The sequence below is a fragment of the Schistocerca nitens genome, chromosome 7 (genome assembly GCF_023898315.1).
Source record: "Schistocerca nitens isolate TAMUIC-IGC-003100 chromosome 7, iqSchNite1.1, whole genome shotgun sequence".
In the NCBI taxonomy this organism is placed as follows: domain Eukaryota; kingdom Metazoa; phylum Arthropoda; class Insecta; order Orthoptera; family Acrididae; genus Schistocerca; species Schistocerca nitens.
The window spans coordinates 610,383,457-610,411,310 of record NC_064620.1 but is presented as its reverse complement, the minus strand read 5'-3'; the positions used below and the strand labels follow the sequence as shown (position 1 = coordinate 610,411,310).

Genomic DNA, 27,854 nt, shown 5'->3' with positions numbered 1-27,854 from the left:
CAATTATTTCACTAGCTCTCACGGCATATTATAGAATCAACAATAACTGGATACAGCCTTCAGAAATTTTCGCTGCCATCTCCCGAAGCTATACTAAATGGAACAGTAATGATGGAAAAATAAAACGATTATCGAGGACACTATAGCTTTTCTAAAAACGAGTAACTTACCAAGTGAGTGTGCGAGCCTCTCTCCTGGACAAGTAGGAGAAAACTTAAGGTATCGCGCATATATATATGTGTATATATATTCACACGAAATCGCAAATTAGTTGAAGCATCGTGTGCCATTTTAAGAATTCCGGCTACCACAATCTCTTGCAAACTCAGTGAATGTAACAAATAAAGGGTATATCACGTCAAGATTAGTCGAGTTGTTGTTAGTGGTAAAACAGGTAATATTCTTGACGTGATGCACAGCATGTACTGTATTCATATCGATTCTAATGGTTAAGATGGCAAAAACATGAGAAATTTTGCAAATGCTTGAATAATTTTACGATCCAGACTCTTAAGATAATTATCCGTTGTCTGAAACACACATGATATCGACCTGAGCCGAAAAAATTGCAACACTAGAAAGAAAAGCTACGCAATTTGCGACTGGTGTTAGGTCGGTACCTTAGAGTGTTCTACAATAAACAGTTTCTAAATTTAACTGGAGGTTCACAAAGATTAGTGTTGACATCTCATTCCGGTAAGAAATCAGACTGATCTTTAAACAATCATTAATGCTTGTTATTGAATGCATCACGGAAACTAGAATTGTGTAAGTCTGTAAACCGTGATTCTGTCAGCTGCATCGGTAGATTGTTGCCGTATCGATGTTCCGGTTCTGTGGATGAAACAACATCGGTGTCCTGGAATGTTTCCTCATTGCTACTTTCAAGTCCAACTCGTTCAATAATCCTTTCAAATTCCGGCTTACTTAAACTAACACGATACGAACAATCCAATATGCAACAGAAGGTTGTTGACTTTTTTCTGAGTTTCTCGTATGATTATATTGCGAATAATTGTTACTGGACTACGCTCAGAGTGATGTAGGACAGGAACTATCCATTTTTCAGTAATGCACTTCAGGGTTTAGCGTCCCGCTATCGACGAGTATATATATATATATATATATATATATATATATATATATATATATATATATATATATATATATATATATATGAGAGAGAGAGAGAGAGACTGACTCTGATAGCTGGAAGGATGGGTAAGGAAATCACCAGAACGCTTTTGAAAAAGACAGGTTCCTAAATTTACTTCAAGCACTTAAGGGAAGCCACGGAAGAAACACACCTGGATTTTAGGTGAGTCCAGTGTACTAATCACAACGCCATTTGGCTCTTCTTGGTTGAGTTCTTGCTGAAAAGTACAGTCCACAGTGTACACGTGCTTATGACGCCTTTAGAATTTCATGCAGTTCTTCATCTCTTCTTATCACTGCTGCATTGTTTTCAACTACAACGACAAATTATTTTCTTTGGGGAAAGCAAGGATGGGAGCTTCATTTCTTCGAACCGTGCGGTGTGGAGCGTTGTCAACTTCAGCAGTGTGGCTGTATGGGATATTTGGAGGTATGTCTTCAATAGCTTTACGTAGCCTGTACCAGTCATCAGGTTCCCGTAAGCTACTTTCTGCAATGTCTTTCCAAACACTACAAGCTACGGCCTTCCAATTGAATAAATACGGGAGAGTTCTGTACTTCAGAATAAAACAATAATGACAGCACTGAATGTGAACGTTAATTCCAACACGGCTGTCATCACCGTTATCAACGTACCTAACTGTCCCACGGGAACACTGTCAGGTGCTGTCGTACGACGCTTAGTAACACCGTGTCCCAGCGTTACACTCCTGGCTTCATTTAAGACAAATTCTTTGCATAGATGTGGTTGGTGACGTACCTACTCAAGTGTCACAGAGGCGACGTGATTCAACAGATAATAAACACCTTTTATACTGTTACTTTTGCCCAAGGGATAAGTTACCGGATAATTCGGAGATTTATAACAAAAAGGGAGTTCGTCACAAAGAATGCAGGGGCTTTATTCCTATGACTCGGGTTAGTAAGATACTGATTTAAGCGGGTTATGGGATTCTAGTGTAAGAAAAATATCTACTACAAATTTATGAAAATAAAAGTTAAGCCTAACATCATCAAATGTATCAAGCGACAGTGTTAAACCTGAGGAACACGATTCGAGAATCCTTTTTCTGTACAAGTTTCAATTAAATAATTAATTGTAATTTCGTTTTATGTGCAAAAATGCATGTGTGAAATGACAATCTAATTTCCTGCTTCGATAGGCTACAATTAGATGAAGCAGCTTACTTAAAAAAAGTTCATGGCAGAATAAGTGTGCATCTGACTATCAATGAAAGGACTATCTCTCCAAGAAAAGCAAGAGGAGATGAAACCTAACTCATACACTCATATCTGTTTCACTTACTATGTATAACGATACTAAGGCTACAACTGTTTTTTAAGTCCCGCTTTTCTTTCATGTCAATACTTTTGACCAAATGCCAAACCAAATGTTACTGCGTGCAAAATATGTACGAGAATCCAAGAGCTTTTTGTGTGATGCACTTGATCGTATGCTCAGTACCGATATTCGAATATAGAAAGTGGTGGATTGATGAGAACTGTATCACATGGTTCAGATGATCCGGTATGTAAACGACGAGGAAATGTTAGCACCAATGAAGACGGACACACAGGGTCCGAAATATAGCATTCAATTTAAAACAAGTGCTCGAGTGCGGAATACTAAATACGCGTATGTTTTCCAACTTCAGTCCTATCTACGATTCTGTCGACCGACATGTGCGGACCTTGCGCCTAGCGCCGACAAAGCCACATGAATTTAGCGCTCAAGCGATAATGGGTAAGACGATTCCCGACCGATTTCATAAATCTGTAAATTCATGCCAAAGCCTTTGTTGCCGTTATTGGGCGCATGCCGATCAAACCGCTACTTTCTCTGCCCGGGGACCGGGTGTTTGTGTTGTCCTCCTCATATCATCATCATCATCATCATCATCATCATCATCATCATCATCATCATCATCATCGACAGTGACAAGATTGGACGGGACCGCGTAAAAATTGGGACCGCGTAAAAATTGGGACTTTGTACGGACGCTAATTACCGCGCAGTTGAAGGACCCACAAACCGATCATAATCATCATCATCAAACCGCTACCACATATGAGAGTAACCTTAATTAACCTCAAGGGTACTGAGGAGACACTTTCCATTTCATTTCTGGCCACGGTGTTCCATTTTCCGTGTTATCGTAAATCACTAATAGCGAATGCCTTTACGCTTCCTAAAGTAACCCGTTTCCCTCTTCCTCTATCCCATACTTGTGAAACTGACAGAGCTGTTATTAAATTTCTTCATTGGCGATGCGGTCATCAACACTACAAAATTGCATTCATGTAACATTAGTGAAGACCAGACCCGTGCGGTCATTCCTGCAATCGTTCGTGTGTGATACCCTGCTCTGAAAGTCCACAAGACTACTACTCGTAGGCGGCTGTTGTGACGTATGAAGTGACGTACGGTTAAGAACCTTCAAGTTCTGTTTTTTGCCGCATCCCAGCTTAGGAAGTTAACCCGTGAGAATGGCTGGACTGCTGGCAGGCAGTCGGTGCACACACTGCCACCGAGGGCGGAAGCGGCGCGGGCGCCCGTGTTCCACATAAGGCGGCGGCATTCCCGCACGGCTGCGACCGCGGCCTCGGATCTGGCACGCACTGCGTCCTGCTCCGCACGCAACACGCCGCCACACGCAATGCGGGGACCGGCATACAGCCGCTGCCACTGTCCACTCCGCGTGACCGCTTACTTTCTACCTGCGTAGCCTCAACCTCTAGGCTGCACCTCACCCAACAGCAGCCCGAGTGCGTAAGTACCGTCCCACGCGTACCCTGCTGTTAACGCCACAACCCAAACGGCTGCGTCTGGAACGGTGCCGTGGACTGCTGACGAACGGCGTCGCACTGTGTTCAGCGGTGAATCGCGGTTCTACACTACCCCGAATGACCACCGCCGGCGATGATGGCGGCGAGCTCGACAGGTCCCATTCTTCCAACATTTTGGGGGAGGGGGGGGAGGGGGTGGGCGCACAGCGGTGTTACTCCAGGCGCTATGGTACGGGGAGCCACTGGTGTCAAATGGCTCTGAGCACTATGGGACTTAACATCTATGGTCATCAGTCACCTAGAACTTAGAACTACTTAAACCTAACTAACCTAAGGACGTCACACAACACCCAGTCATCACGAGGAAGATAAAATCCCTGACCCCGCCGGGAAACGAACCCGGGAACCCGGGCGTGGGAAGCGAGAACGCTACCGCACGACAACGAGCTGCGGAAGCCACTGGTGTCACTTCGGGTCACGGGTTGTAGTGATCGGGGTAGCACTGACGGCACAAAGGCATGTCACGACCATCTTGGGTCCTGACGTTATCTCTCGCGAAACAGTATCGTGGTGCCATTTTCCAACAGGACAACGGTTGTCCGCACACCGCACGTGTCTCTATGAACTGTCTGGGTGATGTTAAGGTAATCCCTTGGCCAGCAAGAACTTCAGATCTGTCCCTGATAGGAGATGAGTAGGACAAACTCTGACGTCAATTCAGTTCCAGCTGCGGATCAGCTTGCCTCAGAGGAGGATAGTCTATAACGGCTTTATGATAACTTTACCAACCGGATCACTGCATCCATCCTGGCCACATAGGGGGGGGGGGGGGGGAGAAGGTGCAACATCATACCAATAAATTGGTGATTCACTTTTGTCGGGCAGTGGACGTCGAGTAATTCCTATCATACTAATATCAGCCGACGTTTGAATCAGAACATCGTCACAGTGAGACCTACGGTAGTCATGAAGTTCTGGGAATCGTGTCGGGAAAATAAAGTTACGTAATCGTATTTGTTTGTTGGCTGACATACGGCCGCCACGTAAGCGCAGCACGCCGCTAGGGTAGTCGAAGCACAATGCCGCTGCCCATCTGCACCTTATGAGCATGTCGCAGGGTTTTGCCTTGTCTCACCCCATCGGCATGATACGGTGTTGTGGCGAGCCGATTTCAATGCGTACAGAAACTGCATACATATGCGTGCGCTAACAAAATGGAAATTACATATATTTATCTTCTGCAGGCGATAACTGAAAATCTTACAGTGAATAAAATTCGCGTCATTCAGAATGTGCTTTATTAAAAGTTACACCCGGCTGTATCTCTACCGACGACGAAATATTAATAGTCCGTTTTCAAAAATCTGACAAACGTATAGCTACATGGCATAAGATGCGTTACCAGCCTACAGTTACAAGGATGGAAAAGTATTGCGCCTGCCACGCAACATTGTGAATGAAATTTTTGGACGTTTGTCGCATCATCATAGTTTCATTAACTCCTTTTTTTACTAATATTGAATTGTAAGCGTCGCAGAGATACTTATTCTATGGAGAATGTGATGAAAGTAGCCCACATTCGAAAAGCTTCCAATGGCATTCATTAGCGCCACCCTACTATGCAATTATGCTGCATAACAACTTAGAAAAGTGATCATGTGAATACACAGTAACAGCCAATTCCACATTCTACTGTCAACTTGTTACTATGAATTTATTTGGTTATGTTACAAGTAGGTTGTGACAAAACTAAATTCATGTTTCTGAACAGTGTATGTATTGCCTGCTTGGATGCAGCTAATGCCACAGCAAGTTTCATGATGATGGCTAGTGCCCGACCATTAAAAGATGTAGAACACATTTCTGTGCAGCTTAAAGGAGTCGTTTTTGAATGACCGCATGTACCACGTGACTGCATATATACATTGATCATCCCACAATGATAATGTCGACTTTATCAAGTGATTTGAGTACTGAAACACAGCAACCGTAAACATGGGTAAAACAAATCCAGCGAATGTGAGCTTATACCGGGTGTCTCTGCTATAGCTCTTCAGGAGCATTTCCTCTATAGTTTTAGCAAATATTTGCCATTTCTTTCTTGCACTGTAAGGCCGTAGTCAACTCAAATTCTGCTCATTACTTCTCTCATGCGGTGCCTCGACGGAAAGTGTCGGTTTGTTTTCTGCTACAGACTAATCGTTTCTGAATCGGAGTTTTACGTTATCATTCGACAGAGACGTTTCAAATTAATGGAGTGCGATATTCGCTTTATCGATATGTATTAACAGGGACGCTCAAAACACGAAGAATAACCTGGTCTTCCTGCAGCAACTGAGGAGCTTCGCTGCTTGGCTGGTTATTACTCGTGTCTTACTGCTACTCTTAATACATATCGATGAAACAAGTATCTCACTACGGTAATTTTGAACCGCTTTGTGGAATGGGCACGTAAAATTCCGAATTAAACATCTTTTCTTTGGAACGTGAAACAAACCGACGCTTTCCGTCGACGCTGGGAGTCGCATGAAAGACGTGACGTGCAGTATGTGTTCGGGCTGGCTCCTGTTACACTTTGCGAAAGCATCATCAGAGAAAACGCGCCTGACACCCTGTGTATGGCTTTTATCGAGGCTAGTTACGGCACTGATGGAAGTGAATCTCGTTGACAAATGTAAGCATTCGATACCCAACATGTCCTCCAGAAAACTGAACGAAAACCCGAGTCCAATATGAATACACGAAAGGCGTGTGTGCCTATCAAAAATGACGTATCTGAACTGATACATGGGCTGCCCAAAACAAAATTTAATGTGGTGCTATTTACACGTGTCTTTGGATGGGGTCCGCCTTTAGCAAAACACAATTTTGTTTTTTTATCCCAAACATGTTTCACTGCAGTTGCAGTATCATCAGTGGGCTTTTATTTTACGCCTTTTGCCATATGGTGTGGTTTTCATGAGGTATTATGTTTTTATAGTGGCCATTTCCTTTCACAGTTTCTCGTGTTTTCTTTTTTTTCTGACCTCCTTCGTTGTGCAGTTCTGTATATTGAACTGCCACTGTTTCACTGTTTACCAGCTGTGCTGTTTGTCAAATTCCTGAAGATGTAGGGTTAATTTGAGAATTGAGAAGAAACAGTGCGTCAGAGGCGAATAAACAATTGAAGAATGTTTTCAAAGGAGAAGGCGGCAGTAGTTGTCGGAAGACGTAGCAGAACCAGAGGAGAGAGGGAGCAGTGTGCCCTGGGAACGCGCCGCAGTAGTAGGGCACACCGAGTGTCCCGCGGCGTCGCCCGTGGGAAGGCGGTGTCCGCCCACGCCGGGAATCGAGGCCAGAGGCTTCGGGCTACGGCTGGCGCTGGGGCACCGTTACGGCCGCTGCGTCTGCCGACCGCGCTCGCTGGCTGCCGCCACCTGACGGCACACCTCTCCTCTGCGGCTGCGACTGCGCCTGCGGCTGCACCACACACAGTACACACGCCGCTTCTGACAGTGTCCCGTCCGGCTACCAGCATTATACGGACACAGTTACCGTACTCCATCCGAATGCTGACACAGCGACGAATAAGCACACACAGAACTTTTGACAGGTGACGAAAGAAAGACTACTAGTTTGCCGCCCTTTCGACTACCAATTCACTAGAGGCGAACCACACGGTCAAGTTCGGGGCGAGGACAGGGAAAGAAACCTCCCCCGTCCTCCTCAAATGAACTTTCGCGTGGTCTTGTCTTACAGATAGGAGCGCTTTTTTCCCCGACCTCCGACGGGTCGCGAAATGGAAACCACAGCGAGAATAAGAAATGTTTTATGCGCGACATTTAGTTACACCTTGCAGCTACTTCTCTACACCGAAACATTTGCCGTATCGTGGTACCAACTTTCCAATGCCGTCAGCCGCTTGCGACTTTGCAAATTCCCTACGCTGGTCTGCACTTCGTTGTCTGTGACAAAATGCTGTCCTCATTGCCAGCGGCTGATGTGAACAGAGGTGAAAATCAGAGGGAGACCAGTCTGGGCTTTACGGTGGGTCATCGAACACTTCGCATCGGGAAAGCCGCAGGAGTATCTTCGTTCCACCTGCAGCATGTGGTCGAGGATTGTCATGAAGACGGAACTGTGTGACAGTTACGATACGTGGACTGCATGAATCAGGAGAAGGCTCTCAGCAGGACTTCACTCTAGGTGGGAGCACTATTGTTCTAGGTATCTTTATGTGCTCACCGTGCGCTCGGAACTGGAAAGTGCGGTGTGGGGCGATAGACATGTCTCATTGCCCAACACATCGGCGCCAAGTTTCACTGCATTTTCACTGTAGTTTTAATTCGGCGACCGATCGGTTATTTTCCCAAACAGGCCTCGTATTTGGGAAACCTAAACTGGACAGCTGGGCGGACATATCAACGGCAGTTCTCACGGACGGGGGTGGGTACTCTACCGTGCGGTCCTTCGATTTCCTCCGTACTTGTACGATTTCAAAGTCAGTTCTCAGACCACTTTCCTAAACCATTTCTCAGTAACAATCGAGAAAAAAATCTACTGCGAAAATTATCCATCGAGGCTAAATATGAAACATTCCAAATATTTCAATAGAGCCGCTTGTATCTGATTAACTGCCGAGTCGCTAATTCCATTTTGCCAGTAGCAACTTTTAATTTTTAATAAGTAACATTTTCATTAGTGATTACTGAATGCATGAAATCTCATGTTTTTATCTAGTTTTGTTTACTTTTCAACCACAGGTGTTGGTTTTGCTGTTCTGGTTGAGTATACGTACTCGTATAAGTTTGAGAATTCGTAAATACGACTTCGCGTCATATTAATATCTGATGATGGATGAAATAGGGAACACTGCTTAATTGTTCGTATGAAATGCGAGCTACCCTGAATTCTTCAGTCTATTTAGACTTCAAGGTAAAGTGAGAGGTTTGTCTTTCCATCGTATTCGTATGTCTTTGTACTTACAGACATGGTAGCAATTTTTACCGCTGACGTGCCGTTTCCCGACGTTATGACAAAAAATACCCATAACTCCGCGTTTTGTGCGCGTGCGCGTCATGTCGGTGCCTTGAAACAGCGTATTTTCTTGTTCGCCTTTTGTAGTATAAAAATTGCAAATTACAGCACTCCATCTTCGCAAGCTGTGTTCCTATACGTCATCTGTTCGGTTCAACCTACGAAGCTCTAAGTAACGTCGCACAGTATTATTAAACATTTCATAGCACATTCGCGACATCCGGCACAATTTAATGCCTTGTTCGAGCATGGGGATGTGTCGCAACGCGAAATTCCCCGCTGTGATGCCGAAGGCCCGTCTCCGATCTTCGTCAACGTCAGCTGTCACGTCCCTCATGATGATAGCTTTGACGTGTCTGCCTACAATCCCGATAGCGAACGCAGCCCAGGCAACAGATCGTAGCATGCGATGCAGATGGCTCTGCGTCAGTCGTTAAAACACAGTTCCAGAGATCTAGTCGTCAATTCAGCTTCGCGCGCGCGCGCACACACACACACACACACACACACACACACACACACACACACACACACACACACACAAATCCTTATGAAACATCGAAACATACTGCAGCTATGTGGACTGCAATTAATACCTAACTCTTTCGGTGTTGGTGTCCGACAGTTTCCGCCGAAGGATTACGTTGTAGGTGCAGTAAATTTCCTATCTCGAGTGTGTATTGACGCGGAACTCAGCTAGCCCTAGGTCAACAGGCGGGCAGGTCGATCGTCGAAGTAGTCTCTCACGGCAACGAGACAAACAAACCAACCGAGGCGAACCGAAGGTGACCGCAATGTGGACACACTGCTCGCAGGCACCCCGTGTCTGCGAGCAAGCCGTCAACCCCACGTCACCACGGATGCTACCGAGTCGAAACTGAAGCAACAGTAGTCGATTATCCTCCGTCGCCTCTTGTCATTATTCCAAAAAATAATTACTTGTTAATGTCGATACCGGCTACGTTTGACTATACAATTCCGTTATGTACGTGTCTTTTAGAGGATTTGGACTTCGAATAACTGCCTGGACATGGGCTGTCGTTGGGAAATAATTGCGTCACCAATGGAAAGGAAGTTCTAATTTATCAAAACATATTGATTATGATCCTTCGCACATTGAAAATATTGTTTTATGCCACGAACTTTACTAATATTCCTGAATAGATGTTCCACAGTGTATCTTGTGCCACTCAACTCTTCAAGTCAGACGTTCAGAGCATGAAATGAACTGATACTGCAGTATATTGGTTTCCATTGGCAAGGAAGAAAGTCTGTGTGCGACGATTAATGCCTCGCAATCGTAGAGCGGACTACGGAGTTTCAACAAGTTTGGTTTTCGCTGCGGGTCGCTGCCTGACAGCACACTTTGCAGAGTCAGAACAACGCTCCACACTCAAGTTAACGTCTAATGGGGGAGGTCTGACAGTGCTGAGGCAAGTAACAAACTCTCTTTCAAGTGAAAAAGATGGAAGTCGCATGCAAACTATATGACTGCGACGATAGATGTTCGCATTTACTCTGGGACGGCGTCACACGAAGGCACAGCAATAAAACAAGGTTCATAGCAATGAAACTAAAGAACAGGCACAAACAACACCCTAAGTGATGGATGTCGTTATATGGAAAGTAGTGATCTATATATCTAGATACATTATTTCAGAAGCGAACACAAAACCGGAAACTGATTCCAATACTAGAGAAGTCAGACAATTTGAATATGAATGTGTATATTGTTCGCCCGTTACGTAACAAATGGCTCTGAGCACTATGCGACTTAACTTCTGAGGTCATCAGTCCCCTAGAACTTAGAACTAATTAAACCTAACTAACCTAAGGACATCACACACATCCATGCCCGAGGCAGGATTCGAACCTGCGACCGTAGCGGTCGCTCGCCTCCAGACTGTAGCGCCCAGAACCGCACGGCCACTCCGGCCGGCATTACGTAACACATATCTGTAATTATTTTAAGGAGGCTATATGTTACAGATTTTAAATATTTTTTGAAAAATCATGATTAGGCACAGTAGCTGTGTGTCACTTTATTGAAAGCTCAACTTACCCGACGACATACTTTCAGGCATAAAGGAACGACAATTATACGGCTTATGTCCTGGCTATCCTCGGTCTGACGAAACTGGTAGCTTTAATGAAAGAACATATAGACATTGCATCAAATCATGACTCTTCAAAAGCGGCCCTAACATGACTGATGCTACCGAGTCGTGAGAGTTCCTCCAATTCTTTCGCCGACTCCAATACGGCGCGCAGTATCATATTTCATATCTTTCCTCTCACGTTCATCACAACATGCTAAAGCGCAAGGAACTGCTACTGTTCCACTTTGACGTTCAGATGACTCTGAACTCTTAACCATCTTGAAGAATCATTTTCCAAATCGAATGCAAGTGTGCAAGTGTTGCACGTCGTTATTCTGCGGCACAATAGCGCGGGCTACCAAGCAAACAGACGAAGTATATTACAGCAGCGCCGGCAGAGCTGGTGGCGGTACTCACCCCTGAGAGGCTGCGGCTTGGCGGGGGTGGTGACCGGCGCCGAGCGCCGCGACGCTGGCTTGCGCGCCACGGGCGTCTTCATGTCCGGCACCCCGTTCTTCTCTGCACAGACAAACAAGGCGGGCGTCAGGTGGCTGTTCTGAACGCTCTCACTGCGTCAAAACGCGACGTGTGAGGCGTACACGAAGGAAGAAAGAAATACAGTACACGTAGGACGAGTCGACTATCTGCGGAAAAGTACACTGGCACTATCTGTGATGAAGGAGAAAAGGGGAAAGGGAAGTGTTAGTGGGTAGCATATGGAGCCGGAATCATTAGGATACCAAGAGTTTAATTGCAGAGGATTGGAAAAAATGGTATGAAGCAAGATATTACAAGGGGATGAGGTTGGTCTCAAACATCGACATATAGATAGATAGATAGATAGAGACTGCAAAGAAAGAAATGTTTACAACAGTACTATTTTGATTCCAGAACAGCATCCATAATTTTAGTAGAAACCTTCTGATACGATTTTCTGGGACAATAATGACGTATTTATTTTATTTATTATGATATCCACCTCACAAAGCTACATTTGATGTTAGTTATTAATAGCTATCCATTTCGAGACGCTCAAGAACGTTGATAGCTATGCAGGGCTGTCGCCGTCCTGTATCTGATACGCGTAAAGCGACAAAGCGAAATGAAATACATCGAGCACGTAAGGTCGGCTCTACAGAAGCTGAAGGGTCAACTCTTGTTTTACTGGGATAATTACAGAAAGAAATTCACCGATAAAGGGAAGCGCGTACGTACATTACTAAACCGGTAACCCGGAACAACTAGGTTCCCTCACGCCTTCCGCAGGCAAAAAAATTTGATTTTCAATATTTCGTGTAATTATTGGTCCAATTAAAGAGGAGGAGGAGGAGGAGGAGGAGGAGGAGGAGGACATTAGTGTTTAACGTCCCGCCGACAACTACGTCATCAGAGACGACGAACAAGCTCGGTTTAGGGAAGGATAGGGAAGTTAATCGGCCGGCCCTTTCAAAGGAACCACCCCGGCGTTTGTCTGAAGCGATTTGGAAAAACCACAGGAAACCTAAATCAGGATATCCGGACCCGGGTTTGAACCGTCGTCCTCCCGAATGCCAGTGCAGTGTGCTAATCACTGCGCCACTCTGTTTGGCCGAATTAAAAAGTTTCAGATGCTTTCATAATGTAGCTATTAAGAAGTATAATCTCGTGTTAGAGAGTTTCACACTGTGCGACACGTATTACAGTAAGAAACTGTGTGTGTGTGTGTGTGTGTGTGTGTGTGTGTGTGTGTGTAAGCTGCGTTAACTGATGGCGCGCAAATATCTGAACTATATTCATCCAGCGTTTGAGAATGAGAGAGCTTAGAGACTTATATATATATAACCTAACCTAACATATATATATATAATTTCGAACCCCTTTCTAAACGTTTTCTAGCTTAAATTATTTAAGACAAATACAGGGATCGTATTTAAACATATTATCTCACATATAAATGAAGGAGACGTTTATACATGATATTTCGATTCTTTAAAGAATCGGGGGTGTCCTGGTAGAACGGTAATGCGACCCATTATTTAGTGCCGCTCGTATGTTTGATTCCCACCAGGTCGGATTGAAGGTAAACATGGAAGCAATTCACAGTCGTACTGCTAGACTTGTTCGATCAACACGGGAGTATTGCGGAGTTTAAATTGTCTCAGTAGTGTTTCATGCAAAGAAAGAAGAGAAACGGCTTTTGCGTCTAACTACAGTACAATTCTATTGCTGACAGCGTACATTTCGCATTAGGGACCTGGAAGGCACGATTTGATAAGCTGGAGGCTCGTACTTGCTTGCAGTGGTACGAAGTACTCTCCGCCATTCACCATATGCTGGCTTGCGCAGTGTGTACGTCGATTTAGATCGACAGAGTGTGCAAACACAAAGTACACTATTTTATAATCACTGACTGTATCAAGTACGGCTTGACCTTAACTGGCAACATCTAACAGTTGTTTGTTCACTGATCGTGTTGCATTTTAAATTTCGCACAGAGGTACTTGACGAATGGCATGCTTGAAGTGTGTCGTAATTTTTGGTAATATATTTTTGTCTGCAGCAACAAAATGTTTTTATAACTGTAGCCTTTTCGCAGTCCGTATGTATTGCATTCTGCAAGCTCTTTAAAATGATTCTCGTGATGGAAGTCAAGTTCTCAGCAACCTTGTGGGCTTCCTTTATGTGGGAACAGAACAAATAGCTATAGTTGAATTCTTTTATCTTGGCGGCTCGCGCATGCCCGCCCAGACGCGGGAGATTGCTGCGTTGCCAGTTGCACACGACGCACGCGCCAAGAGAAACAGCGCCATAGTACAGTATAGTTCGCAAGCTTACGTTTAGGGGGGAGCGCGCAGTTTATGAAGTAAAGCCACCACGGCCGCATTAACCCTTTCGCTGCTACAGAGACGTGCTCCCCGCATTCCGCGCTGTGCGCGATTTTATCACTGCACTGATCGCCTGTGCTGACACATGGTGTTTTCGACTGCTTTGACACACTTATCATTCGATTCCACAACAACTATTTGGCCCAAAAATTAGATTTTTACACATCTTCTTGACTGATACCTTCCCCCCACTTCCTTTGACTGACTGAAGTGCTTTAAAATAAAGCCAAACGCGCCCGGTGTAAATAAAACTTTTATTACAGTCGCGAAAGACGGAATATTTCTCAGTATTACATACGACACCTATGTGGTACTTAAATTAAATGAGATATTGTTATACAGTAAATTTTATATGAAATTTAGGTACCTTGTCCACATTTCATTCTCAACATTGTGGCAACTAAAATCGACCATACGGAAAGTATACGCTATGGACTTTTACCTCTGCAAACTCTTCAAAATTTCGTGCAATGGTTTACTACATTTAATGCTGCACAATAACTGGGTTGAACATCGAAACAAAATTAAGTCATTTATGGGGGGAAGGTATCAGTCAAGAAGATGTGTAAAAATCTAATTTTTGGGCCAAATAGTTTTTGTGAAATCGAATGATAAGTGTGTCAAAGCAGTGGAAACACCATGTGTCTGCACAGGCGAGCAGTGCAGTGATGACAAAATCGCGCACAGCGCGGAATGCGGGGAGCACGTGACTGCAGCAGCGAAAGGGTTAATGAAGAGACAAAGCACTAGAAATTTCAAAAAACTGCATTCAAACGAATAAAATTCGTGAAGTAAGACACTTCGATATTGGTTTAAAATAAAAAAAAATATTTTGCACCACACGAGGTTTGAACTCGTTAACTATCGCCTTCCGATCCAACGCCTTAACCATTACGCTAACGCAGCTTGTCTTGCATTATGTCTCCATAAGGACTCTAACACGTGACGCAAAATTCTGACAAACACTGTTGGTATGCCTATGAATTACTCGCACTTCGTCGAAGTACAATAGGAAATAAACAATTACCGCTGTTCTTTATTGCGAAAGAGCGGTTCGTGAAATTGATACAAACACCTTTCCTTGCTATCGCCTGAATTAAGAGTCTTATTGCTTGTTTGGTTTAATTAATTAATAGAAAATGAAGCAATTGGCATAAAGAATGGTTTTTCCAAACTTTCAAAAAACAAGTCTGCTATCAAGACATTGCTTTTGTTCTATTACTTCATTTATGACTGAACATTTCTAAAACTGAAGACACTCGTCCGTGCTCTGTACTACAGTCGAGATCTGGCAACGTCGTTCTCTGTTCATTGGCTGACTGTATGTTTTGACGTCAGATGCGCAGAACGAACCTAAACTCGGCCGCCAAGATATATGACGCGCACTTTAACCGGGTTGCCCACCGTCGCGCGCCGGACTCAGTTCGGTGCGCGTCTAGCGCATGGCTACCTTCAGGCAGTCAGAGCTTCGGGAGCCAGTGATGTGCTCCGCCAGCTGCCTGTTGCTGCCGCCGCTGCTGCACCTGTTGGCGGCAGCTGCTGCTTGCTGTCCTCTGACACACACGGCACAGCCAGCACCTGGCGGGCACCAATTATCATACCTGCCCCAACAACAGCTGCGCCTTTGGGCCCGCCACCGATGGAAGAAACAGCTTGCTCATCTTGTAGCACTTAAGTAACGTAGTGGTCATTTCACAAATGCTGTTAATGTACATACGCAGCAATGTTGGAAGTGGTCGCCGCGAGGTATGTCACAAATGCGAGATGCTCTGAAGACGTCTGGTTTTAATAATCAAGGTCCGAAGTGCGGAAGATATTTGTAGCCCTGAATTTAATGCCCTAACCTAGCCACAACCTCGTGATGAGAAATGTAAGCGAGAAAACGGCGGTCAACAATCTGCGGCAGAACTGAAATCATAATCGATTTGTTCACAGCGATCAGAAAGCTAACCTCTACGAGCAAACTAGAGACCAAAAAAATTCAGTTCAGCGCTAGAAGCAAACTCTGACTCTCGCTGTCATTGGTTACCTGAAACTATCCTCACACTAGTAGCCCCGTTTCCAAGCAATCAGCAGTCCTCGTTGGCGTTTGGATGCAGCTTATAGGCAACACAGACAGATTTCAAACGAAAAAAGAATGACAGGAAGAAAAATAAGAGCAAATAAAATCAATAAGATGATGAAATTGACGTGTCAAAGAACTAGAAATAAAAAAAAATACATTTAAACTAATTACCTGAATAAAGGTAATAAACTCTTCTGATTAGATTTAGAAATAATTTCCGCTGTCTTCAGGTTTGCACATGAGGTTGATACACTGAGCTTTACACTTCGCCTCAACACTACCGTAAATAGTTCTGTTAATGACTGGTGTACCTGCGGCAACGCTGAAGTTAGAGCCTTCAAAAATTAGGCTTCGTGCAATGTCGTGTAAAGCTTCTCTAATGTTAGTCTATCTTCTCTGCGATTACGATCACTGTATATGTGACGCTCAATAGCGTCTTGTGTGGAAGAATCCCGTAGTGTTTGGTTAGTGCTGTGTATGGAACGTACGTATGTCCTTAGCATCGCGCGTGTGCGGTTTATATTGTGTGTGTGTGTGTGTGTGTGTGTGTGTGTGTGTGTGTGTGTGTGTGTGAATCGGGATCGAAAAACACAAAGAAGGAATAGCGGACAAGGAATTGGAAGCGAACTTGTTGTGGCAGTTTGGCAACGCTGAACAGTTTTGGCGTGAGGTTGAGCGCTCTGATTGGAGGAAACCAGCTACAACACGTGAAGTGTCAACGATCGAGTAATTTTAATAGGACTATAGCTAAATTTTACAAGTTTGCAGTATCTTACAGATACCATATACAAGTAGGTGGAAGTAGTGATCAGTATACAGTACTAAGTCACGCTAGTATAAAGTAACATTTTCTTAACCCACTGTTCTGCACGCTCTGCAACTGCAACAGTCACATCGTCTCCTGAATTTGTCTCGACCTAGGTAACGCAGTGTGGAACGTACTGCCCTCCTACTGAGGAAGAACAGCAGCGAATAGCCCGCGGGAGCTATCTTTACAAATAAGGCAATAAGTTCAGTCCGTGTCTACATCGCCTTAAATACTCCGCAAGTGACTGTACACAGGATGACGGGCGGTACATCGTTCCAGTGTTCTCGGTTTTCTTTCCTATTTAATTCGCGTACCGAGCGACGAAAAAATGAATGCTCGTGTGCCTATAATATTTCTCATCTTTCTGTCGTGGCCCCTATGTGAGAAGTACGTTGGCGGTAGCATAATGGTCACACAGTCATCTTCGAACACACGTATCTGTATTTACACAAGGTTTCGCGAGGATTGTGTCGCCTTTCTTACACTGTTTCCCGTTTAAGCTCGACGAGCATTATGTTACACTGCCATCCGGGTTATACCGGCATACTAGCTCGCGTCTCAATTCTTTCGAGATCTGCTGTCGTGCCTACTTGATAAGCAGTCAAAAAATGCAGCAATATTCTAGAATTGGCACCATTGGCATCTTATACGAAATTTTGTTTACAGATGTAGCTAATTTTCTCAGAACCCTTCTAGAAAATCGAAGATACATTCATCCGCCCCCCCAAATACCGATTTCAGGATGGTCGTCCCATTTAACAAGGCTTGCTCAGAATGATCTCCAGTAGTCCTGTCAGATAGGATACGCCCTCTCTATGTTACACGCATTATCTCAACATTTACCTACATTTTAAGAGATCTGCATTTTCATTAACCAAACTTACGGGACAATATTTGTAACGTCGGTCTGTTGCAGGGTCTGATTTCTAATTCCAAGTTCCGACATCATGACGTGCAAGCAAAATAAATAAATACGGGTCCTCTTAAAGACTGAGAGGAGTCACAAAAACCATGTCTGGGTAGCACAGGTTTCTTCTTATACATTTTCTAGGGAAAAAGTATATACCGCCTTTCCAAATGGCTTTCGACACAGAAATGACTATGATCTTTTGTCTAATAGAACCGATGACTCTGTACACGACTGTATGTTCTATAGGAACAGAAGTGCGATCACATGTTCACCAAGAAAGCTTAATGAGGAGCGCTTACGTTCTCAGAGCCATCAGGTTGCATCCGCAGCACTTTAAATAAGACAGCACGCTGACGACGTTGTCCGCAGCAAACTACCTTAGTCGGACGATCGAAAGGAACTGCAGAAAGTCTAACGAAATTTCAACGGGGTCTAATGAGCGGTAACTTAGTGTATGTGGATATATGCAATATAATATCCATAAAAAGAGAAGGACTACGATAATAACCGATTACGAGGTCACTGGTCAAGTTATGGAGCAGATCACATCGTTCAAATATTTTGAGGTGATTTTAAGAAGCGACGAACGCGTTACGCCAGTGGCTGGGAAGGCGGATGGAAGACATTTTGTTACAATTTGTTGTTAAGAGTTAACAGAACGTGCGGGACACCCGTAAAGGAAACGAAGTACAGGACGCTACAGCCACCAGTTCTGGAGTACGTCTCCACAGACGCGCTCCTGGGGGTCATAACCGACCGGTGTCGCCTTCAGGAAAGTGCAACAGACACGACTTTACTATGCTATGACACTGGGAAACTCCAGAGGGAAACGCCGTCTGACGGGTACACGCGTACTTCTTAGAGATGCATCGTTTTCATCTAAAACGGTGCCAGGCGTGCAAATAAGACGAAGCATATGAGTTATGCATGATAGAGCTCTTATTGTTCGAGACGCACAGGACGATTTCTATTACGACCCACAGTCTGCACGCAGGTGCGATCTCAGTCCTTTCAAGTGTCATCTTTGGGGTGATTTGCTTACGGAGCAGAAAATAATCACTGAGGCAGAGACTCGTTATCAAGGCGCCGCGGACGCCTCTGAATGCAGCCATCTGACACTGTTGGACAGCGGCAGTCGTTCGCGGCTGAGAGAATGCTTCGAGCACGCGGTAGCGGCAGGTAACCGGACTCCGCAAGTGGCGCGTGCCCTCAGCAGCCGGAGCGAGCCACACGGCCGGCAGGTTGTTCCAGGAAAACCTGCCGAGTCGCCCCGCTATCAGCTCGCGAACGTTGATCCCCCGGAAACATCTTCTCCAGCTGCTGCGGCAACCGTAAAGAACTACACGCCCAGCACCTTTTTTGAAAACTCGCGCGAGCCAAAGCGCTTAACGGTAGGTACCAGCTTCTTCATTAATGTGATACAACAATGCCTGTCAATAACACGTACGGAGACACACGAAAAGGAGGAAAGTTAACAATCGTCGGGAAACGAGAAAATTATGCGAAGCTCCAAACTACAGGTATCGAAACATTGCCTCACATTGGTTGGAAATGGAAGACTGTTAGCTGTCATCATTTTCATCACAGTTTCTGCCTTCTAATGCGGTCTCCACCATCCAGTTTTTTTTTCACCACACAACGTTTTTTCATACGTCTCCTACGCGCGGTGAACAGCTGTCGCCCAATTCGTCATTCAAGGCAAGAATATCTACAGTTCTCGCGATCACTGCAACTGTGTAGCCTGTGCTGCAATTTTACTTCACTAAGCTTTGACACATTATAAGACTCATGTTAGGGCATACATATATAAAGATGTCATAATCTATTGTTGTCCCACAATTTGAGCGTTCTCTTGAAAAATCAGATCCTTCCCTATCACCTTCCTGTGAGTGGACGATATGTAAATTGCTATATCTTTCAGAGTATCTTACATGCGAAATTCAGAACTTAAAAACGGATCCAACTGGGCTTTCGTGTCCAGGCCACTTTCAGACAAGACTGGTGGGACAGGAGACAAGAGCAGAAAACTGAGTGGAGCGCTTTCGGTAACGGAATGGGGTTTTCACAACTAAGCTTCCGATACGTTGAAATTGGAAACGTTACAATCGATGCGTACAGACTTCCAATCCAAAATCATTCTACTCTTCGGCAGCCAATAGAAACATGGATATTGGAAATTACCAAGGCGGATTGTAAAACTAATAAATGAATTAGAGAACTGACTGGAGTGAAAAACGTAATGCGACTGTAGCGATAATGAGATGGAGACACTCGGCGAATAAACTGCATGCGTACCACAGAAGTTCTATGCTATGCTCAGGATGACATCGAAAGCGCTTGAAAGCAATGTGGATGCCTTTGACTGAAAATCATTTGTGCAATATATTTATCCAGCGCCGGCCGAGGTGGCCGACCGGTTATAGGCACTACAGTCTGGAACCGCGCGACCGCTACGGTCGCAGGTTCGAATCCTGCCTCGTGCATGGATGTGTGTGATGTCCTTAGGTTAGTTAGGTTTAAGTAGTTCTAAGTTCTAGGGGACTGATGACCTGATATGTTAAGTCCCATAGTGCTCAGAGCCATTTATGCAGCAGTTGACGTCAAATGCCTAACACTAATTACATGTTACAGTAATACGTTTCTGAATTAAGCTCTTAATCAGATTGTTACAAATATGTATGAAATGACCGCGCGAAAATCTAGGTGCTCGGTCCCTATTTGAGCCAGGAGCATGGGGTAGAAATAAATTATTAAAAATGACAGTCGCAATCGCATTATTTATTTTGCCGCAACCGGTTTCAACCGCGATGGGGTTATCTTCAGGGCAATTTACACCATTTGGGCGCTCGGTGGAGTCGTCACCCTGCCTGTGCACGATTGCTAACTATGATTAATTTAATTATAAGTAAATTAATCGCTGTTTATCACCATACAACTATGTTGTCTAAAAATTTTGGTTCAGGCCAGACCAGCATTTGCATACATGTATCAATTTGAACATCTCTCTTGCTGTATATTACGCAAGGGTTGAACAACGAACCGGAGATGGCACACAGGCAAATTCTGCTAATCGATTAATCCCTTTCGCTAAAGCTTTTAATCCGGCTGAAATTAAAGCTCAGCTAAAGGCACCATTTGTATGTACAGTCACCATCGTTCGGATTTTACGTAAAAAACAGTCACTCTTAAATAACTCCGGAATGGAGCGAGATTGATAATTCAAATTTGGTTCATCGGCGTCTGAGAAGTTTTAGCTGTCGGAAAAATCTTGCTCCGTTTGGATTTTACAAGCGAAAAGATGTAAAAAATACGTTTTTCTGGGAGGTTTTTGAAGAGCGCAAACTCACATACTTTAAGAAGTTGTAGGCCTACGAATCTGTTGAAACTTTGCACAAAGGTAGATAAATGGATTACATGATTTTTTTTAACCAATGCTCTTCACCCGTTGTCGAGATACGGTGGTTTAAAGTCGACCTAAATGTAGCACGTAAAATTCTTTCTTACGTCAAGTGACTGCGCGGAATCTGTTTAAAGATAATCAAATAAATAAAAAATGCAATATTACGATACAGTTTAAAACTCGCTTTCAAAAATCTAGCATCTTTTGGATTTTAAGTGCAAAAAGCTCACGACTTGATTTTTTTTACGCACGCCTCTTCTATTTTTGCAAATCCGTTCAAATTGTGCAAGGAGATACAAAACTACACGTAATTAATGGTCGTTCTGTGAAAGTTTTATCCGTTGCCACGATAAAGGCAACATGGTTCTAAAGACAAGGAAGAAACCTATGCCGGATCAGTTGTCGCCCAAAATTTACGTCGATTGCGAAGCTATGGCGGTCTAATGTCAATATGGAAACAGTGAAAGTTGGCAACAGAAACGAAAAATCCTCCTATCGTAGGACAAAAAAAAGGTGAATATATCCTGGGCAGAGTGATGGATTTAAAAGAAGGCAACTGGCTTCTTGAGTTATCTGGCAGTTTCATAGACATTTAAATCACATCTTGACACACAAGCGCAATGAGTGCTAAGAACGCACGCCCTGTTGCATTCGTGGTGAGGCCTAGAAGAACAAATAGATAGAAATTTATGTGCTTCTAGAGAGAGGGATGCGTCCGAGAGGGAAGGTGCATGCAACCTAAACTTAAATGACACGTTCTGTCATACTGAACGGCACGGCAAATGCCATGTTGGATGACATGACGGCATGAGTCATGTTATAAGACATCACATCACACTATACATTTTACTACACGATATGGGTACTAACACGTAAAAATGCGCCACTTTGTCAATATACGTCGATTTAAAGCTCTTTGTAGCTGCGAGATAAGCCAGAAAGCTAGTTCCCTACCGAGGACATAGTCTTCTTTTTTGTTTTATGATAGGGGTTGTTTTTCATTCTGATAATATGTTTAGCGTAGAGTACAATATCCTTGGTAATCACTTATAAAATTTCGTAATCGTATCGTACTGACCGATCCTTATCACCTGAATCGGTATTGCAGTCTCCAGTGAAGAGTGCACTATTTGGAAAATCAGTGACAGGCGAGATCTGCTGTGTCACAGAGACTGGAAACTTCAATTTTTGAGGATGGTACTGCTTAAATAAAGAGGCAGCGGTACCATCAGGATTCATCAACTGGCAGGAACGGCTGGAGGGTTTGGCGAAAGGTTGATCTCATGTCCGACGGTCCCAGGTCCCGCCTTGTAGACCTAATCGGTGAGTGGTGGTGTAGACACTTCCTTCATTGCTTCTTCAATATGCTACTTAAATACAAACAGTCACAATGAGGCTTTTGTACTGACTGATATTCTGAGGTGGATTAGCTGGACCTCTGTGTTCCAGGCTCCTCCTCCTCCGATGACGCACCTTAAGTTTTACGAACTGTTGATGGGGACGACACCACAGACAGTGGGGCTGCGTCCAGACCCCGGTCCGCAGTCCCATGCAGCGACGAGTGGCGAGTGGCGAGTGGCCCCGCCGGCAGGAACTGGTTCCCCTGACTGACCACCGACTGGTCCCTGCTGGGCGCGGGCAGCAACGGCCGCTGCGTCATTATACCGTACGATACCCAGGCACCTGCCGCGGACCGAACCAGCCGCTCCACCGAAACTTACACTGGTCACGCCGCTAGACGTCCATAGCGTTCCGAGCCCAAGACAGTATGTGGAATACAAACTATAAAAGCTGGCACGTTTTAGGGGTTCCGAGAACATCTTCTGTGATGTGAATCTAACCGGCATCAGCAGCCACTACTACACGTTACATCAGAGAAATTCTTAATAAGGGTCGGAAGCGTCACCAGAGAAAGACGGAACAGCAAGATCTTACCACTTCAGTGGACAACACCCACTTCTAACATACAGCGCACTACCCCCAACTGCTTCCTTGCAACTAATACAAAATTGGAGGAAAAATACACACAAAAATCCTCATGCTTTAGTTTCCCAAGCACCCAATACAATTTACTTGCTTCAGTTGGACACTCCACCGACGCTGTATCCACTTAGCGAAGATACAAACTGCCTACTATAAAGAGATGCGCGACGCTGGATCACATAAGCACCAGATGGATTTGAGGACCCTCAGAGAAACCAATCTCAGTCCATCCAAGACGCTTCACCTACAGCATCTGGGAACAGAGCCGATATCCAGCTGAGAGACCACAGTTCATGGGAGTAAAGGGAAGTCGTCATGGTCAGTTGCACAATATTTGTAGCAGCACTGTATGCCATCACATTACACTGTGCGTAATGCCCTCACTTTTGAGGTGAAGAGTTGTACGTCAATGGAAGAGAAACTGGCTACGGGGAGGGAGGGAGAAGGCGCAGGCTTCGGACAGTGACACAGCCGTGGCCTTAACACTACCCTGGATAGGACAGCTAGACGACCCACCACTGTGTCCCACAGTCTTGCAGTAGGTCCCCAATCCTGCTAGTAACTTGCCTTATGAAAGACAACACACGAAGAGTGAGGCGATTATTCTTTTTTGCCCGTCCATAAGCTTTCGCTGGATGTGTCGACAGAACTGAAGCCTTTGATTTCAAATTGGTTCAACCAGAATAACCATCTGTAACATCTATAGGAGCCTTCTTCACGTTTCTCTACTTCTACGATTTTGCGTACTTTTTATTTTTTATTGCACTTTCTTTTTACTAATTCTCGCTGCTTCTCCCCTACGTCATTCAATTTCTGTATAGAGGGAGCAACAGAAGAAAATGAGAAATGTGAGAAGAAATAAAAATAAAATAGGTGTGGATTATGGGTGTATTGGAAGTTAAATTGAAAAGAATGGACAGAACCTAATATTTATAAGATGGACATAAAGTAAAATAAAACCAGAATAAAGATGATGGAATTAGATTAGGAAATACGACACCGAAAGTACGGTAGGAGCTGAGCTGTGACATGCAACTGGCGACGGCCGAAGGAGAGGCGATATAATAGAGGGACTCACCAGTAACAGGGTTTCTGAAAGCCAAGCAGCGGTTAACATCTAATTTAAATGTTTAAAATCTCCTCTCAAAGTATTTGTTTTGTGCAGCCTATAGTGCAACTGAAACGTGGACCTTTAACGGTACAGGCAAGAACATCATCGAAGCTTTTGAAGTACGGTACCGTCAAGAGCATGGTCGAGATTAGTTGCGTACAGAATAGAAATACGGGAGACATTTACTACAAATCATTGTAAGAAGGGCTAGGGGATTGATGTGACTCAAATTTTAAGATCTGAGTTTTAACTTTTATTTTTTTAGTGTTTATTTTAATAGCGTTATTTTTCTTATACGTAAATTGCTTATTATTGTAAGGAGGGATATGTTCTTAGAATTGCTCTTTTCTGTTTTAGGAAACGGTTTATTTGGTAATAGTGGGAAGTGCGACGGGTATAAATTGCAGGAGGCGGCCAAGTTTCGACTACAATTAGCAGGTTCGAATGCCTGTACAGTGCAGTAATAACTACGCGATAGCAAAACTTTCGCAGGAGAGGCCGGCGTGGCGAGCTGAAGAGTACTGTGGCCACGACACATCGGATGAGATCGGGCGCTAATGACAAATCTGCCGAGTGTCCCCTAGCGAAAACAACAGCCACGCCACATACAAGATAACTTTGGCCGCATGAATACGGCGTACGGGACGGAAAGTATAGCAGCAGACGCAAATGTCAACCCTGCCACACGTCTCTAGCACCTGACAGTTTTATATGGAGAATCTTGCGGTAGGTCGTCTTACTTAAACGGAGACCACCGGGAAAAGTAGACGTATCAACGGCTGCAGAAGCAGCTCCCGGACTGGGAAAGCGTAGCCGTCTTGCAGCACTTTCTTCCACGACGAGCAGCTGCACAGCCGCTTTAGGGCAGAGGGTAAGCGCGCGACGCGCTCTGTACGACGCCTGCCGCAGCACCGCAATGGTGACGGCCGCGTGCTGCCTGCCTGCCTGCCTGCCGGCAGAGTCGCCGCCGGTACATCCGTCACTCGGCCACTCCCGCCCTCGGCAGGGAAAGCACTCGACTCGGTGGCCAGACACAGCCAATGGGTCTACTCTCACCCGCCCCCTCGCCGATGGCCGACGTCAACTCACGAGTGTCAGGAGCCGCACAGCCACGGCCAGCAGCGACATTCTCAGGGAAGCCTAAGCAACCACTGCAGCCACGGAAGGTGTTTACTTCGGGACGAAGAAATTGAATCACGATGGCACTATTCTTATGACATGACGCACCTTTAATTTCAAACCCGACCAGCCTATAAAGTTACAAAAAACTATTTTCTGGTACATGCCATTCAGCTGCATTTTCTTGTAAAGATTGTTTTTGGCACCAAAATATTCACGCGGAGAAAATAATTCACGATTTAATGTACCTATATAATTAATCCATTATTAATTAGAACACAGTGTTTGAAATGCAATGCATTTTCTTGTACCGAGGTACTCTGACCGCTGCGTCGTCTCGATAGCACACTAACTTTGATATGTGTTGCAGTCAAAACGATGTAATGTTACCTACGAAAAGCACCACATATCATCTCACTTGATGCGCGTGTATTTAATGAAGTGATCCTCTGCGAAGCCTATTGTGTCACTGAACGATTTGTCTTCCTACCTTCCAATAAAAATGCACTGTTCACAAGACAGAGAATGCTATCAGCAGCAGCGGGACATTAAGCTGAATCAACGGCGATGAAGGAAAATTTCTGCCGGACCGGGATCTTCTGCTTATTAGGCAGGTGCGGTAACCACTGCACCATACGGGACACACACAGTGTTACCGCAACTACGCAGACTATATCGATACGCCTCACGGCCGAGCCACACTCCCATCGCGCGCCAGCTATCCGCAGTCCCTGTTTATTATTATTATTATTATTATTATTATTATCTTCTTCCCTTTCTCAGACCTTAGGTCTGGTTAAAAATGGAAAGTGACGCGGACCTTGATCAAGCGTCACTTCCTTTTAACTGTACGGTATATCTTACATTGCATTTAGGAACTTTCGTGTAATTGAACATGTATCAATAATTACATATTTCTGTAGTTGTATATATACGTTTGGATGTAGCTGTATTGCGTTGATGTACTGGTGGATACTGTGTGGTATGACTCCTGTAGTTGATAGTATAATTGGTATAATGTCAACTTTATCCTGATGCCACATGTCCTTGACTTCCTCAGCCAGTTGGATGTATTTTTCAGTTTTTTCTACTGTTTTGTTCTGTATATTTGTTGTATTGGGTATGGATATTTCGATTAGTTGTGTTAATTTCTTCTTTTTATTGGTGAGTATGATGTCCGGTTTGTTATGTGGTTTTGTTTTATCTGTTACAATGGTTCTGTTCCAGTATAATTTGTATTCATCATTCTCCAGCACATTTTGTGGTGCATTCTTGTATGTGTGAACGTGTTGTTTTATTAGTTTATGTCGTCTGGCAAGTTGTTAATGTATTATTTTTGCTACATTGTCATGTCTTCTGGGGTATTCTGTATTTGCTAGTATTGTACATCCGTTTGTGATGTGATCTACTGTTTCTATTTGTTGTTTGCAAAGTCTGCATTTATCTGTTGTGGTATTGGGATCTTTAATAATATGCTTGCTGTAATATCTGGTGTTTATTGCTTGATCCTGTATTGCAATCATGAATCCTTCCGTCTCACTGTATATATTGCCTTTTCTTAGCCATGTGTTGGGTGCGTCTTTATCGATGTGTGGCTGCGTTAGATGATACGGGTGCTTGCAATGTAGTGTTTTCCTTTTCCAATTTACTTTCTTCGTATCTGTTGATGTTATGTGATCTAGAGGGTTGTAGAAGTGGTTGTGAAATTGCAGTGGTGTAGCCGATGTATTTATATGAGTGATTGCTTTGTGTATTTTGCTAGTTTCTGCATGTTCTAGAAAGCATTTTCTTAAATTTTCTACCTGTCCATAATGTAGGTTTTTTATATCGATAAATCCCCATCCTCCTTCCTTTCTGCTTAATGTGAATCTTTCTGTTGCTGAATGTATGTGATGTATTCTATATTTGTGGCATTGTGATCGTGTAAGTGTATTGAGTGCTTCTAGGTCTGTGTTACTCCATTTCACTACTCCAAATGAGTAGGTCAATATTGGTATAGCATAAGTATTTATAGCTTTTGTCTTGTTTCTTGCTGTCAATTCTGTTTTCAGTATTTTTGTTAGTCTTTGTCTATATTTTTCTTTTAGTTCTTCTTTGATATTTGCAATATCTATTCCTATTTTTTGTCTGTATCCTAGATATTTATAGGCATCTGTTCTTTCCATCGCTTCTATGCAGTCGCTGTGGTTATCCAATACGTAATCTTCTTGTTTAGTGTGTTTTCCCTTGACTATGCTATTTTTCTTACATTTGTCTGTTCCAAAAGCCATATTTATATCATTGCTGAATACTTCTGTTATCTTTAGTAATTGCTTGAGTTGTTGCTGCCAGTAGTTTTAGATAATCCATGTATAGCAAATGTGTGATTTTGTGTGGGTATGTTCCAGTAATATTGTATCCATAATTTGTATTATTTAGCATGTTGGATAGTGGGTTCAGAGCAAGGCAGAACCAGAAAGGACTTAGTGAGTCTCCTTGGTATATTCCACGCTTAATCTGTATTGGCTGTGATGTGATATTATTTGAATTTGTTTGGA

The 27,854-nt window shown here is 44.0% G+C and overlaps 1 protein-coding gene across 1 annotated transcript in view; it reads right to left on the bottom strand.

Moving 5' to 3' along the window:
- The window catches only part of LOC126195778 (microtubule-associated tumor suppressor candidate 2 homolog), a 604,136-nt gene that overhangs the window by 140,262 nt on the left and 436,020 nt on the right, over positions 1-27,854 (bottom strand). Inside the window, exon 8 of the mRNA XM_049934411.1 lies at positions 11,475-11,576. Coding sequence (XP_049790368.1) covers positions 11,475-11,576 — 102 coding nt within the window. The remainder of the gene's footprint in view (positions 1-11,474; positions 11,577-27,854) is intronic.